Source organism: Hippocampus guttulatus, chromosome 16 (assembly GCF_054856545.1).
Source record: "Hippocampus guttulatus isolate MCC_2025c chromosome 16, RoL_Hgut_1.0, whole genome shotgun sequence".
In the NCBI taxonomy this organism is placed as follows: Eukaryota; Metazoa; Chordata; class Actinopteri; order Syngnathiformes; family Syngnathidae; genus Hippocampus; species Hippocampus guttulatus.
The window spans coordinates 5,019,184-5,035,875 of NC_141276.1; the positions used below are offsets into that span (position 1 = coordinate 5,019,184).

Below are 16,692 nucleotides of genomic sequence, written 5' to 3' on the forward strand. Positions count from 1 at the left end.
GACTGATTTGGGTGGGGGGATCATTGTTTTCATTTTTTCCGTTAAGACTAAACGAGCGAAATGAATTGAACTCCTAAAATCCAATTTCTCATTCATCGGATCTATTACAGTACGACACGTGGATTAGAAATTTTTAAATATCTAAATCCCACCCAGCTCCACCAGAGCCGCTCTATGATTGGCCAAACAGAATTGTTTCTTTCGTGTATTGACCAATACGTACAATCCACATAATCTGACGTCTAAATACGCGACGTTTTTAAAGAAAAGACCGTTGTTTTTAAACAGAGTAGCTGCCTTTTATATTGAATAGGTACAAATATGTGGTTGAGTATAAAACATAACTAACCTCAATAGAAATGTATTTTTATCGGTTTCGTCAATGTGCATTAATTTATCTCAGTTACTAGATTAAACCAGAAAATAAAGCGAACATAATCAGGCGAATTTACGGACACCGTTTCTGAGGTCCTTTCACAACAGCGAATTACCAGAAGTGATTTAACGAAACCTGTAATTACTTCATCACAACAGCATTCCTCTGCCGCGAAAATAAATATTTAGACAACGCAAATGCAAAACGATAAATAAACAGTAATGACATCTAATGTGCAAAAGTGAAAACATAATACCCTGAGCATCCACTTCGGCTCGGGACCAGCTATAGTGGAGCGGGACGTCAGTGTCGGGGGCACCGGGAGCGCGGCGGTGTCGGTTTCCATACCTGCACTGGTGGCGGACGGCATGGCTTCGGGCAAAGGAGCATCCAGGGGCCCATCGATGTGGGACAACATGCGGTTGCGCTTCATCGTCTGTTTCCTGGGCGTCTTCGTGTGTTATTTCTATTATGGAATTCTACAAGAAACCATGTAAGTAACCAGGACTTTAGTTTGGGTTTACACGACAGCTGGTGGGATTGCTCCATTGATCATTGACGTTACAGCTGCCATTCACCTTAATTTTCCCTCACGGATTTAGTCATGTATGGAAATATAGTTTGTATCCCTTCTGAATGTTTTGGAACGGACATAATGTCTCCTCAGTTGAGTTTTGTCTCCAATATTACAAGATACTGCTGTGTTTGTTTCCCAGTTACAATAGTGAATAGCTTGTTACAAGTAAACGGTGGTAACACTACCATTTGTGGTCTGTATGATAGATAAGATATTATTGTATTCGATGGAAGTGGGCCACGACACTGATGGAATGCTGTTGCCCAAGTGGCATGGAGAGGGCGGAGGAATCATATCTGGTTACTCCAACGTGACGACCTCACGCAGTGTTTATCCAACAATAAATTGTGTGAACTTGAAGGTATCACGGCCACACCGCCAACTGAAGTGTATAACTTTTGCTTGACCGCAGTACAAGAGGTGATTATGGCCATGGCGACCAAAAAGAAAAGTTTCGATTTGCCAGGACCTTGGTGTTCATCCAGTGCATCATCAACGCTCTGTTTGCCAGGATATGTAAGTATTTACACCTTCAAGGTCCAACACAGTTTGATGTGAGAGCCTGGTTTCAAGCTCATTTATCACAGCAGGAAATACTGTATAGGAAAGCAAAATAATCAAAATGTCACCATCACAAATCTCTTCCCAACATGGACAGGTAATGTTTAAAGTCAAAGTTCAACATTCTTAAATGTTGTAAGCGTAACGGTATGAAAAATAACATGTCAAATTTTCTTTTTTTTTTTTTTTCGTCAGCAGATGTACCAATCATAAGTGACATACATATGAATTCTGCCAATCAACACATTTCAAATATTTGGGCATGATGAGATAAATATATATTTTTTTCTAATTGTTTTATGGGGTAGTCAAAATTGTGCCCCTCAGAGTTCTGTCTACTAATAACTTCCAAAATGTGTTATTTGTTAAAGGCAAATATTGATTGAACCCAAGAATTCTGTCAAGCAACAGCTTGGACGCAAAGCCATGTTGTCAATCAGGTTCTCCACTGGATATTGCCTTGCATTAGGCTTTGTTAGTTTTTACCAAAATATATATTTTTTAAATTGCATAGAGACATTATGTGAAGCGGGGCGACAATGACACCAGTGACACCAGTGCATGCGTGTCACAAAAATCGTCCAATCTTGGTTTTCTACAGCTTTGAGAAACAAGTGTACATATCGGTACAGTATATCCTGTCTGTATTTTATTGATTGTCTTAAAAACAATAAATCACCGGAGTTGTCAGATTTGAGTGCATTTACTTCACTTCCACGACTATGTTTCTTCTTTTTTTTTCTCTTTCTCTCCAGTGATTCAATTTTTCGAGGGTCCCAAGCCGGACTTCACCAGGAGCTGGTTATACGGCCTGTGCTCCCTTTCGTATGTGGGAGCCATGGTGTCCAGTAACTCTGCCCTACAGTATGTCAACTACCCCACACAAGTCAGTCCAAAGTCCCTTTCATGTCCAGGAAATATGTATTAGTTGATAAACATGTTCATAGTTCCTAAAACAATACCCTGTTTTTAGGTGCTGGGAAAATCTTGCAAGCCAATCCCAGGTAGGTTAACTTTCATTCGCATGACTTCAGAGTGAGAAATTAGTCACATACTGATCACCATTTTTTTTTTCTAATTGACCCATAGGGCCATCAACATTGTGCTTTAAGTATGCTGTATTTTGCAGTTACGCATGCATGCCGGCACCCGTTGTCTGCCTTGACTTTTTTTTCCTGCTCAAAATGTCGTTCCATCAAGTTCATGTTTATCGCCGCAGTGATGATCCTGGGGGTGACCATCCTTAGGAAGCGCTACCCGATGGCCAAATACTTGTGTGTGCTTCTGATCGTGAGCGGCGTGGCGCTCTTTCTCTACAAGCCCAACAAGAGCTCAGCGATGGCGGACGACCACGTCTTCGGCTTTGGGGAGATCCTCTTGGTGAGTATTTGTACCTATAAAAAAAGTATTTGTTTAAAATAAACAAAAAAAGCCTGAGGCCTAAACATTTCTTGTCACTATCTTATTTTTACAGCTGGCGTCTTTGACGCTGGATGGCCTGACAGGCGTGGCCCAGGACCACATGAGGTCCCGCTTCCAAACGAGCGCCAATCATATGATGCTCAACATCAACCTGTGGTCCACTGTGCTCCTGGGACTGGGTGAGTCACATTAGCGATATTACAAATAGAGAAATTCTGATTCACTTATGTGATTTAGTGAGTTGTTGCCTTCATGGGACGGTCTTAAATCATAGCTTCCGTTTTGTTCCAATGTCCGTCAACATCCGTCTCATCCTATTGTATGTCATATTTCCACACACCACTTGGTGGCGCCATAGACGCAGCATTTATCCTGCCAGTGCAAGCGACATTTGAGGTCCTTGATAATGTATTATGATTGACACTTTTTTAAAATCAAAATTTGTTTGAAGGGAGTGTTTAATCATCTTTTGTTTTCTTAATAGTTTGAAACTGGAGACCGGTTAGGACAATCAAGGTTAAATTTTGAATGTGTATCCTCTGTGCAGCTGTGCTGTGGACCGGTGAGGTGTGGGAGTTCCTGAGTTTTACGGAACGTTACCCGAGCATCTTGTACAACATCCTCCTCTTTGGATTGACTAGCGCTTTGGGCCAGGTGAGCCAACGTTCAAACAAAAAGATTACAAAGCCAGCAGGACGTATTCAAAATAAATGACATGGTTCCCTGTTTGATGCCAGACCTTCATCTTCATGACGGTGGTTTACTTTGGACCGCTGACCTGCTCCATCGTCACCACCACCAGGAAGTTCTTCACTATCTTGGGCTCCGTCCTTCTCTTTGGGAACCAAATGAGCGACATGCAGTGGTTTGGTACCATCCTGGTATTCCTTGGTGAGAGAGATTGGGAATTTAGTTGGATGTAAGGTGGTACCTTGACTTACAAGTAAATATTTTTTAACCTCATTTGTATCTCAAATCACTCTCAAATCATTTTCCCCCAATTAAATGAATAGAAATGCCATTAATTTGGAAAGGTACCAAAACAGAGGAATGGCTAGTATCTCGAAAACTCCCAAGTTGAGTCACTAATAAGTTGAGGTACCACTTTTTTTTTTTTTTTTTTACAATTATTCAGCTGCTTCTTTACACCTCTAATTTTGACCTTTCAGGCCTCGGATTGGACGCAAAATTTGGCAAAGGACCCAAGAAGACAGTACATTGAGATACCGGAACACAATCCACAAGCCGGAACCTTACTTCTCGTGCAGGATGCAACTTCTATGACCTCATTTTTAATTAATAAAAACTCTTCAGTTTTAACATATTTCAAGGACAAAACAATTGCAGGATTTAAAGTCATGAATTTAACAAACCATGACATCATGTTGCTTGCTAAATGTTTCAGTATCACATGTTCTTGGCCAATAATTAGCCAAGTAACTTGTCACTTATGAAACATACGGTTTTTTTGTCGTTGTTGTGTGTTTTTTTTATACAAATTATCAATCACTTTTATTAAAGGGAAAATGTCACTTTTGATCGTAACTTTTGTTTTACTTTAATTTAATTTGTGTTGGCAGGGAACACACACTGCCAAACAAGCACTGTGTGGAATATGTAGCAATTTACTGGTAAATTCATATTTTTTCAGTGAGAAACTGAAAAAAAATCTGATCATGTGGCATATTCATGTTTTGGGGATCTTTAGTTGTAAATTTCTGGTTCCTCTCATACCGAGCTAAACAGCGACTCTTGCTGCCACTTTACAGGAACAGCTGTTACTTTGGCGGCCTCGCTCAACGAGCCTCGCATCATGAAGATACTACTCATGTTTTCAGAGACGACGTAAACCACTGTATAAACGTCACTTAGTTAACATTAATAATGGCATTTGTGTGTGGTCATGATGTCACTATAATAACAATACAAGAACTGACACATTTTAAGGAAAAAGAACAGTAACAGTTGCAACTTTACGGCTGTTGTACATATGCCAGTTCTAAATAATAACCTGTCAATGAAATCTGAAGCAGCACAAATTGAAACTTTCAAAATATATATATTTTACTCCCTATTGTTTTGAGAAGATGGAAAATATAATCAAATCATAATTATTAATCATGCGTTTTTGCCACTTTTTCTCAGGCAATTACCTCGACCTCCTATTTTAGTGCCGTCTGCGTTTCTTCGGCTCAAACTGGCGGATTAAATAACGCACTTTTTGGCCAGACTCCATTTAATCCTTTTATTTGTGTACAAATTGGGAGAAAGCACACCTAACTACCTGTCACAATGTTGGCTACAGTCCGCAAGCAACTGAGGAGCCACCCGGCTGTGAGTTAATTGAAGATTATCAGACAAACAGCCATGTTGCAATGTTTGCTTCGGAATTCTGTGGATATTCGTGGTTAGCTTAGCAACGCTAGCACTGACACGGGCTCAATTTATTTCGGCGAACCTTTCGTCCAATAAACACAAAATAATCAACATTTTCTTACGTTTTTAATGCGTAACATATGTCGTGACACATTTGTAGTTGCTTAAATGTCTGTCTGGGGATGCTTTGGAGTCAAATCGGGTCAGACAGCGCACAGACTGATAAGACGGCCAAGTAGGTGCTAGGTCGTAAATAGCAGCTGTTTAGCCATTTCACAAATAGCTCTTTCAACGAAGCAGTTATGCCATTCTGGAAAATTAAACAGTAATAACCCAAAAGAATAACATGTTAAGACGCGAAAGACACGTGTCTTTTCAGCAAAGATTAAATGTATATATTTATTACATTAATTTCACCAATCAATAAAATATTACTGAATGTACACGTTATTGGTAGCCGTAGTGCTTAAATCTGAACACAAATAGTAAACGTTTTTTGTTATTTGAATTCGAATTAATAACGTTTCGTTATTTTCCTGCTTCAGGCGTCCACGGTTGACTTTGTGACTAACTTGTTTGTGGTCAAACAGAAGGGCTGCTATTTTTTTCCTCATGCTGCTGCCTTGCTTCTTGCAGCTGATCCCACTCTTCTTCTTCATTGGCGGCGGCACAGTCATGTCCTTGATGTACCTGGCTCGCCTGGGACTGAGGAACCCAGACGTTTGGTAAATATGCTCCCCAAATTACAATGCATATAAAACCCGTAACATGTCCTACCTAGCCCTATTGTTACTTATACCAATTTAGATTCTATATAGAGCCTTTCAAGGGATAAAAGGTTCCTTCACATGGACTCATGGGGGAATTAAACATTGAGCCTGTTCGAAGATTATAGGGAGTGTCCAAAGTTTAGTCGTTTTAACAATAATAAATACTCACTCCAACATAGTTATCGAATACACCATATATTCATCTGGCAACGGGTGGAAAATAAGGGTTTACAGTCTGAAGTCTTAGCTCCCCAAATGTGGTACGATTTAGGAGTCTGAGCGTGATGTTTTGGAAAAATATACCAAGAGAAATTTATACTACGTATCGTCTTGTATCTCTGTATCGTCTGAGATTTCAGCACAGTAAGCCTCGTAGGACAATACTAGCTCCAAGTTGCAAACAATTGTGTAGTGTACCAGTGTTGACATAATGAAAGCATATTGATAACCTCTGGCATGTGTGTAGTGCAATAAGTATTTCATGCACAAATTAGTTTTCCAAATAGATGCGAGCGTAAAGACACATGAAAATTCCAGCAATACTTTAAAAATGAGACAAGTTGACAGTATTGCTACGCAAACACTTTTTGTGCCATCTCCAATCTGTCATTGGTCTTTAAAGGGTTATTAACTTTTATTCATCTGAGTTATATTTAAGTGTTTTTACAGTCGTGTGATTAGAACGTCATGTTTCTCTTGTATTTTACTATGTTCGTGCAAATTGGTCAATAGATTCTTTTTGTTCATTGTCTGTTTTTATTGTGAAACACTCGTGCAAAGGTGCAATCCAAATAAAATGATCAGTTTTGACGGTTTGATTTGGTAACGGGATTATTTCGCGTTACATTGTTTCCAATGGGGAAACATTCACATTCCACTTAGGTAAGCGGCATCATATTTTTATTTTTTATTTTTGTCATGTATAGATTGTACTGGAAATAGATTTTTAAAAATCATTTTTAATTTGACTTGTGCAGCTGGGATCGCAAGAACAACCCCGAGCCGTGGAACAAGATGGCCCCGACTGATCAGTACAAGGTTGGTTTGAAAAAAAGATGTGTTGTATATTAATTGAGCATAGATGTATAAAAAAAGGACGGTCTCAGTGCAGTTGTTCTCATCGGTTGTTCGGCATGTGATATATGGCGGACCGTTTGAAATTGCTTTGTCTAATTTTATAACTCAAATGTCAGCGTGAAGTTTGCCACTTCGTGTCAGGTTGGTTTTGAATGAAATTACAGGTGATCTGTGTGTCTGATGAAAATGACGAGACAACAGGTTAATGTTTCGATCATGAAAATGAATACTTTGCACAAGATCGTGTGGAACAACTCAACTCAATTGTATTTATAGAGCACTTTCGAACAGCCATCGCTGCATACAAAGTGCTGTACATGGACCAATTTAACATATACAATAAACAGTAAAACAAATCGGTAACAAAGGTGACACCGGCCAAGGATGACAGAAAATATTTTACAACAGATCCAAGAATTTTCAATTTCCCAATTTAGTGGTTCTTAGTGAACCTAACTGCCACCAACAGGACCAGAGTGGAACTGTAGCCACCTCCATTTGAAATTGTCACATGAAAAGGGAGGGAAGGGAGCAGGTTGAGAGCTTTTGAGCCCACCCGTCTTCTCCGTTATGCTCTTCAGTTCTACGCAGTCAACATCGACTACAGCAAACTGAAGAAACAAGGGCCCGACTTCTAAAGCGTCTCTCATCTGCCGGACCAAACACACAAGCACACTGTTGGATGCGTCGGGGTGCCAGCGGCGAAACCCGCACAATGTTTCATATTTAAGCTTCCTCATCGCATACCCCTTTTTTGTTGAAAACACCGCTCGTCTTCAGTTTTGGCTGTGAGTCAATAAAGTGAAAGGAGTCTTTTCTCCTCCTGACAAGAGAAAAGAATCTGTTTTTAAAAAAAAAAAAAATTCTTTGTCCTTATGCAACATGTTCAGTCTTGTTTGCCTTTTCTTTGCTGGGTTTCATTTCATAATCCCTTCTCCTCATTTCACCTGCATCCTGCTCACTTTATTTGGCCGCCATCCAGAACCTTATCAGTCGAATGGGGTCACAAACGAACTGGGAGCGCTCTCTACGAAAATTGTCGCCAAGCATGTCGACAAAGGACGACTTACTTTTTATTGCATTTTTTTTCATAGTAATAATTAAGTGGAGGAGAGAACGCGAGTGCTGTACCATTTCTTCTCCAGTCTGATACGTTTGTAAATGTCAACATGTCGCCGTGTCTGAGGCCTTGCAGGGTGCGAGAAAGAGGCGACAAGCATGAGCAACTAACACGGCCGCCGCAAAATGTCAAGAAGACCTTTTGTGTTTGAACAGAAGCAGTCTGCTAAATCCGCCACCACCTTCTTCACTGACTTTTGGGAGCTCCTGTGCACAATATGGATTATTATTATTTTTTTAATGTGAGATAAGTGCTTTTTAATGGTGTTGAGTCACGAAAAAAAAAGGGCTTCTCCACCATGAATAGACCCGCAAAAAAAAAAAGAAGAAGCCATGCCTGGAATTGCACAGGGAATCTGCCTTTTTTTTTTACCATCACCGGGGATCTTTTCAAAACCAACTCCTCAAAGATTTTCTTTGCATGACTGTGAGGCGTCCAAAACACAAAATGGCGCCAATTTGTATTCGGCAGGCTGTATTTTAGCGGCCAGCGCCATATCTTAACAATTCTTAACAATAGCATTGAAGAGAGGGACTACTGTGGAAAGTGTGAAAACGACTCCCACAAATAATAAACAGTTTTCTATGTGTGTGTTTAAATAAATAAATATATGTATATATGTATATATATATATATATATGTATATATATATATATGTATGTATATATATGTGTGTGTGTGTGTGTGTGTGTGTGTGTGTGTGTGTATACTGTAGGTATATGAGAAACAGTTATTGACACGTTTGTCCTAAAATCGGCCGCCGATAAACTTTTTATTTTTCTCCCCCGGAAAATAAAGTGCTTCTTAAGTTGCTTGTCTTTTTTTTCGAATCACAAAGACTCTGGAAAGAAATGAAAGAAGTTGTCTTGTAACCACTTGACTCACCTCATGCTTTCCCACACAGGTCAGCAGGAAGTTCTCATGAATATAATTGACCTTGAAAGAAGGGAAGGTGCACTTAGAGCTGTGCTGCTGTCCACCAATGGGGAACTCGATACAACTTTGGGTCATTGGTTTTATTCGTCACTCAGTCCATACAAAAGTACATTTTTAATGCGAGCCCGAAGTTGGAGAAAAGCCACACTTTAACAGGTGCAGCATGGAGTTTCACACAAGAGAGTTATGAGCCTCCAACTTTTCATCCATGATGTTTAAATTCACCATATAATCTCTCAAATGGCTTTTTTTTTATCAGCACTAATGATGATGATGTTTGATGTTGCATTAAATAGGGGAGACAAAGAAGCATTCAAACACGCACACAAGCACGCACACACACACACACACGAGAGAGAGGAACAGGGGAGTTTGTCAAGGAACTTTCATTCCGACAAACTCTTATTGATCCTTGCGCATTGTCACGCGGGATGACAAAGTACCATTGTGCACGGCACGCAGTGAAAGGTCACGGCTGTCGTATTTTCCTCATGAGGGATCACGGCAGAATACTGCCGTTTAGCAACTGTTTCGATGGGAAATGGCGCCGGGATGAATCACCGACGTCTCAGGGACACCAAAGTTGGAGCGACGCGGCGGTGTTTTATGTAGCGTGTAGGGACGAGACGTGTCGAGGCCGCGGGTTTGATCCCGGAAACAATCAGTGCTGCATGAATAGTGTCCTCAGGCAAAAGCGCAGATGGTAGGTGTTTTGTGTTTTATGTGGCAGAGGGTAAATGTTCACTGGGAAAAGAGGCAAGTCAAGGCTTAAGATTTCTGCCACCCTAAACAGGATAAAATGTGTTGAAAAAGAAAGGATGGGGAAAAAGAGCAAACAATATCCCCCCCCCCACCACTAGAAAGCAGGTCAGAATTTAAATAGCTGAAAATAGAACATCTGGTTGGGCCTTGTCAGTCAGCGACGTGTAATGAAATATGGAAATGCGGCACTCTTCAAAGAGAAAACACGGGGCCTCTTGGTGGCAAGGTCTCCAACAACCTCCCCGCCCCCCTTTCCCCACCAGTACCATGCTCAGCCCCGCCCTCTTGCAAAAAAAAAAAGAAAAAAAAGGAGTGCTACTCCAGGTGTGGCCGCCGCGGCTCAGTCCGCCGCCGGTGCCAGCTCGTTAGCACTCGCAGCCTGGCGGAGTTGGCAGCTGGCATCATTAAACTTCAAACCTGCTTTCGACCCGGGGCGCCGCCGCGGGGAGAGACCACCCCCCCACTCCCTCCCCGCATCCTATGTACACCCGCATATACCCACTACCACCCTCCTGCCACTCGTGTGGCTGCCGACAGCTGATTAGCGACACAACAGATGAACCAAAACATGACAATTCAAACACCAGGTGGAGTCTTGATGTCAGTTTTGTGTATCAGTCACTACAGAATGAACAGCGATTTCATCACTCTTTTCTGTATGTGTAGAAAGTTGATGACAGACATACTTCTGGCAGTAATTTGAAAGCCGTTTTCTTCCATATGCACGTATCTTGAAAGTTTTGCATCAGTCGCTGCAGTGGAGAGCTTTTTAAAAGCTGTTCCTTTCCAGCTACAAAGAGTCTTTATCTCAAAAGTCATACCAGACAAAAAAAAACAATTTCTTCCATTGGCATGCATCCTAATGGCAAGCCTCACCAGTGGGTGGCAGTGGACACTCATGCATATCGAAGCAAAACATCCTCGAATAGCAGTACACTGTAGTGACTGATGACGTTAACCATCAAGACTCTGTGTATATTTGAAGAGTTTTTCTTTATCCTGAAACTAGGAATTTTTGTCTAATCGCCATAATGATTCGACAATGTTAGACTTAAGCTCTATATTTGCATTGTGATGACAAGTCAATTCAATACACAAAACTCGTCTCTGTTGCGGCCTGGGTTTTATTCCCAGACGGGAAACTTTGTTTGGAGTGGCAGTAGTTGATCTGTAAGGACTTGGCTCTTTGAAATGGAGTCCAACAAGCGGACAAATGGCAAAAGTAACTAGTTGTCTGCTTCCTGACTACTGTATGTCCCCTTGGGCATGCAAGGCACTGACCTACCTCACTCCTGAGAGTTGACGATGGAAGTACTTGCTGCTTTGAATGTGAACTCCCTCTTTTAGTGTTCCAAACATTATCCAAGAACTCCTTTGATGCATGTTGAACAGAGGTCTCCCTTGATCAATTCCGCCCTTGTCTGACTTCATGGACATTAGAGGTGAGAAACGTTCTCTTTGGGGTTCATCGGAGGACACCGCAAGGCTTCTTCGGTGGCTGAACGGAGAGCGCGGCTTCGCGCTCGAAAGGAGTTTCTTTTTTTGAAGACGTCGCCGCCGCCAGTTGACTGTCCCCGAGAACAAAAGCGTCGGGCGCCCTTGGGAGCTCGTAATTCAGTGGCGCGCTTAACAAATAAGCTGCGGTGGCAACGGACTCAGGTGAAGGAATTTATTCGGGCTCGGAAAATATAACGGAGAAGGCCTTCAATGAGGTGTGGAGGGAACATTTACCGGCGCCAGCATTTTCAAACCTAACTGGCTTTTTTTTTTTTGGTGTGTTTGTTTGGGAGCTACTTTTAACGAGCGCCTGTTGGATCGTTGCAGCTAAATGAGCGGGAGGTTAATAGGAGGGCCAATGGAGAAAACCGAAGTGGGTGTCCGGCTCCTTCAAGGATTCCTAATGATCTCGCTGGGCTTGCATTGATCGGCAAAGCGCTGACGTGGAGGTCACAGAGCTGTGTTCTCTTGACGCTTTGGGGTTACGACACCCGTCCCAGGAGAGAGGACCGCTCGTCGCCTCAATTAAAAAACGCAGATGAGGACGAGCGTTGTCTTTGGCATGCTGTTGTGGCAACCTCCACTGGGGGGCAGCAGAGTGTAGTGAAGCTATTGAAAGCGAGTGAGGCCTGTTGGACCAATGGGGGAAATGAACCAAAGGCTTGGAAACTGCTGGCATGGTATGGAGTGTTGAGGTCTAAAATGCGCATCAGTCACTACATGAACCACTGTTGAAAGCTTTTTTTTTTTTTTTTTTAATAGGTGTGGAGTCTTGATATCGATATTGCACATCAGTGACGACAGTAGAAAGCTGTTGAAACACCGTTTTTGTCAGTGTTTCACACCAGACACCCCAGTGAACATCTATTCTTCTATATGCATGGTGAGTTGCACATTAGTCACTACCGAAAGGCGAATTTGTGTTGAGTCGAATTTATGTATCAGCCACTACAGTGGCGCACTGTTGAAAAAGTCGCTTTCTATCACTTCTGGTCCGACCACAAATTAGAGAGTGCCACAATGGAGTCACACATTCCACGTTCAAACGTCAGTGTTGAACTGCTCGCGGCTTTTGGCAAGACTGCGTGCGGCCGCGCAGGTTGCACGTACCAAAAAAATGCCACTGCTTTTGACACCTGGAATCTGTATTTTCAGACTCCATATTTCCTCTTTATTCAGCATCTGCTCATCTGTCACATGTCAACGATTGCTAGTACATCCAGGCGATGATTATGATTAATGGGGGACATGAACAAAACAATCAGAGTCCTTAATTTCCATCCCATGTTTGCAATTTTGAACTCGGTAATGTAGCGCACGCGGTCTCATTTTCCTTATGTAGCCAGGCATCCGCTTCATTACACTTTATTGCAGAGGCAGGCCACACAATCAGAGATATTTAAATATAGATTGCGTGCAAAACAAGTCTTCCGCGCACGCTTTGAAGACGTCGCGGAGAACGCGCGGGCTCATTGTGACCTTAATGCATCTCATAACCGAAGCCGAGCCAGAGCGCGGCATGTCTATTAGGTCTAATGACAGCCGACGGATGGACGCCGACGTTGGCTCAGAGGCGAGGTGAGGCCCAGCAGGCTAAATGCCGCCCCGCCGCTAATATGCAGACGGAAAACAAATTCGCGGGGAATATTTCCGTTCTGATCGCCCGCTCGTCTCATTACGTGGTGTTTTGTTGCTCCGCGCGAGCGTAATTGTTTGTCGTGCAACGTGGGCGAACTGGGAAAGTTTAGTCAGAGTTCTCATTTTTGAGTCTTCTGATTGATACAGTCAGAAGTGTAAATACTGCTACAACAGTCTTTCTTTTTCTTTTAACCTTTTCATGCACCAATAATGATAACTTGTCACCTGATAACATGATAAGCTGTCCACTCTAGTAACCGCTGTCCCTGAAAGGGTTAAAAAAAATATTGCGAGAAGGGACTGAAGACAAAAAAAAATATACAGTTACATTTGTGTGAATGAAGTCAGCTTTTGTTCACAAAAAAAAGAAATATTACAAATATATATTTTTTCAGGAATAACATTTACATTTTTTGATGAATTCGGCTATTTTTCAAGAAAAAAGTAAAAATATTGCAACAAGTCTCTGTTTTCACAAAAAAAATTAAAAATTGTAAATTGCTCCAACAGTCCAAATTTTTCTCAGAAAAAAAATCAGTTCAAACAATTTGTAATACTATGAGAATAAAATATGTTTACTGGAGCTAGAAAAAAAGGTTAACTTTGTGAGAGTAAAATTTAGTTTTTGAAAATTTGTAAAATCCAAGAATATGCAAAATGTTTTTAATGATAATTAAAAGTAAAGGGCTTATTGTGAGAAAGAAGTCATACGAACACCAAAACATTTTAACATCAGTATTTCTCGAGATAAAAGGCAAAATGTTGGGAGAGAAGAATGAAAAATAAAAATAATATATATATATATTTTTTTAGAAACATGAGAATGGCAAGACATTGTAATAAAAAAAAGTCAATCATAGTATGACAGTAAAGTTGCATTGAGAAATGAAAGAGTCTTTGTAATGTTGGGAAAAGATGCTTTCTAAAGAAAAATTATAAAATAACAAGAACATTTCATTTTTAAAATCAACCATGAGAAAAGCCATTTGTATTGAGAGAGTAAAGATTTTTTTTTAATGACAACATTCTACTATCACAACAGTATTTCCTTTTTACAAGACGAATCGTAATTTGCGAAGAGGCATATTTTGGGATTGATTGTGACATTAGGAGAATAAACTATTGTTTTCTTGAAAAAAATGATAAATTAGAATAAAAAAACAACAAGGTATCATTATGAAGTCTTTTTTTTTCCCCCATGAAAAAATGCTTTCATTTCTTTCATATCGCAACAACAAAGTGCCTTTCTTGAGAACTCAAAAAAAAAGAAAGAAAAGTCAAACCAACTACTGAAAAGCAGTCCAATTACAACATCACAAAGGAAAGTTTGTTGTCGTTGTTCCTGCTCATGAGCTCATTTGCATGTTATTAGAGCTTTTCATTAAGGCCAGTCAAAGCGTGTTGTTCATCACGGAAAGGGCGCCGACGCAAAGCGGCATTAATGTGAACGAACGTGCTCATAATGATGTCACGGCGAGGACAAAAAGCCCTCCGGTCGCCCTAATGCTCCCACCCGCCTGACTCGCTCGTCCGCACTTCTGACGAACGCCGGTGGGCCTAATTGGCACCATGCGGCCTTATCAGAGGGGACGCCATTGTCCCTCTCACTTTTTTTTAACCCCCTACCCCAACCCCCCCGCCCTCGTACCACTTTCAAGTCAATTAGGCCGCGAGCACGAGCGATCATGCGCTGCAGGCCGCAGTCAAGCGCCCTGGAATATGCAGAAAGCACATTACTTTGATACCCTTTCACGCTGCTTGGGAAAGACGACAACAGTTGAAATAACTCGGATTTGGGGGGGCTCATATCAGAAGCCCCTTTCACACAGCCGACAAAGTTGTTGTCGTCCGAGTTTTTCCCATTGGGTTGTTCCGTGTTAATGACACCGAGACGGAATGTGGGGAGGGTTGCCAAACTTGATTTAGGAGTTTTCCGCCTTCAGAGGCACTATTTGAAGCCCCCTTGACACTGCCTGTGTGAAAAGATGGAATTTTCCACCTTTTTATACTTTTGTTATAATTTCAAGACACTTATTTTACGCTGGCTGGGTGAAAAATGGCCAATTGGAGCATGTCATGGGAATTTTTATGACTAAAAATGGTCACCTTTTGTATTCCGGCCTTATGGAAGGAGACAAATGTCAGAAAAATGTCCTTCTCTCGCCACTTATTAGATCTGAAGCCATTGCTGTTTATTGCCTCCATCCGTCTGCTCGTTTGTTATTGGCAGTCCCGCCAGATCGCGGGATGGCGCTTTGGCTGTCCTGATGGAGGCGCCGCTGCCTATCTCCTCGGATCATCTGTTACCACTGACGGAACATATTGGACTATCGATTTTGTCAGGGAACGTGACTTTGTAGGCGTTCCAAAGGTCCGGATCGGCTGACAAAAACACACACAGACACCCACACATTCCGGTGCCTTTTGGATCTTCGCCAGAGTGAAGATGTCGCTGATGGAGTGTTGTGGAAATACCGTCCAGCAAAGTGTTGTTATGTGGTCCATTCACATGAGTAGAATTCATTGCCAGCCTGGTAAAGTGCTCAAAATGATAAACGAGGCAACCCAGATAAATGAAAGTGACGCGTAAAGCTACGCGGATGTATGCATCAATTTTTTTTCTTTTCTTTTTTTTAAATAAAGCTATGTGGTCATCCGAATGGATGGTTGAAGCCATCAAGAATCAACATGAATGACTAAACAAATATATAAAATAATAATAATAATATAAAATAATACCGTTCAATTTCACAGGTCCCGATTGATGTTTTGACCGACCAATCACAGTGCAGCACTGATCGGGCTCCGCCTATAGGTCCACCTCTTTAGTTTACCCAGACAGCCTGTTGATTTAAACCTTGGTAACTTGATTTTCACAGTTTTCGATGTGGTTACACATGCAGCACAATCAATAGCAACCAGATAGAGAGCTCATGTTTATGGATGAGGTGGGAATAGGTTGCACCGATTGATACAATGAGACACGTGGAGGTTGAAGCTCATCAGCAGCGGCGTCAGCGCCGAGACCAAGAAAGCTCATTGAGACGAAGGGAGAGTCATTTACACAAACTCGCAATTAGTGCGGATATAACCAACAGACTGACTGGCAGTCAACAGGTCTGAAACTGGTCTCACTCCGGTTTGCTTTCATGCTCTTGATAGAGGGCCGTTTCACCTTAAAGAGAATGAGATAGTTTTCTATTGAGTCATAGTTGTCGTCCACTTAATGACCGATTTGTAGTTTTTAAAAGGGATCCCATCGGCTTCAGAAGTGGTCTCACTCTGGTTTGCTTCTTGCTCACTTGGCTTACAGTTTCTTAATCTATTAATTGTATTGATTTAAGTATACTTTCATCAGGTAAAGAAACCAATTTCTGCTGGGTCACTAGTTTTCACTGTTTTTGATTCACGTGAGGAGCGGGTCCAGTGTTTGTGAATTTGTGCCGTTTAAACAGAAATCTGCTCCAGATTTACTTTGCAACCGAACAGGGTGGCGCCAAAGGGTGGAATCAAATACCACAAATCATGGCAGCTGGTGTGAAGAAGACTCATGACCAAAGGATTCATGTCTACGTTGTTC

At 41.5% G+C, this 16,692-nt stretch overlaps 2 protein-coding genes across 2 annotated transcripts; both read left to right on the forward strand.

Annotated features, from left to right (window-relative positions):
* The first annotated feature begins 473 nt into the window (after positions 1–473).
* On the forward strand, positions 474–4,468 carry slc35b1 (solute carrier family 35 member B1). Its single transcript, XM_086134039.1, has 9 exons — positions 474–869; positions 1,366–1,469; positions 2,270–2,400; positions 2,488–2,518; positions 2,734–2,894; positions 2,989–3,115; positions 3,484–3,590; positions 3,674–3,827; positions 4,106–4,468. The coding sequence occupies exons 1-9, from the start codon at positions 745–747 to the stop codon at positions 4,156–4,158; spliced, it is 993 nt and encodes a 330-aa protein (XP_085990165.1). The 5' UTR covers positions 474–744; the 3' UTR covers positions 4,159–4,468.
* Positions 4,469–5,114: 646 nt separating this feature from the next.
* Positions 5,115–9,090, forward strand: coxfa4a (cytochrome c oxidase associated subunit FA4 a). Its single transcript, XM_086133876.1, has 4 exons — positions 5,115–5,270; positions 5,949–6,037; positions 7,060–7,120; positions 7,741–9,090. The coding sequence occupies exons 1-4, from the start codon at positions 5,229–5,231 to the stop codon at positions 7,795–7,797; spliced, it is 249 nt and encodes an 82-aa protein (XP_085990002.1). The 5' UTR covers positions 5,115–5,228; the 3' UTR covers positions 7,798–9,090.
* Positions 9,091–16,692: the final 7,602 nt, after the last annotated feature.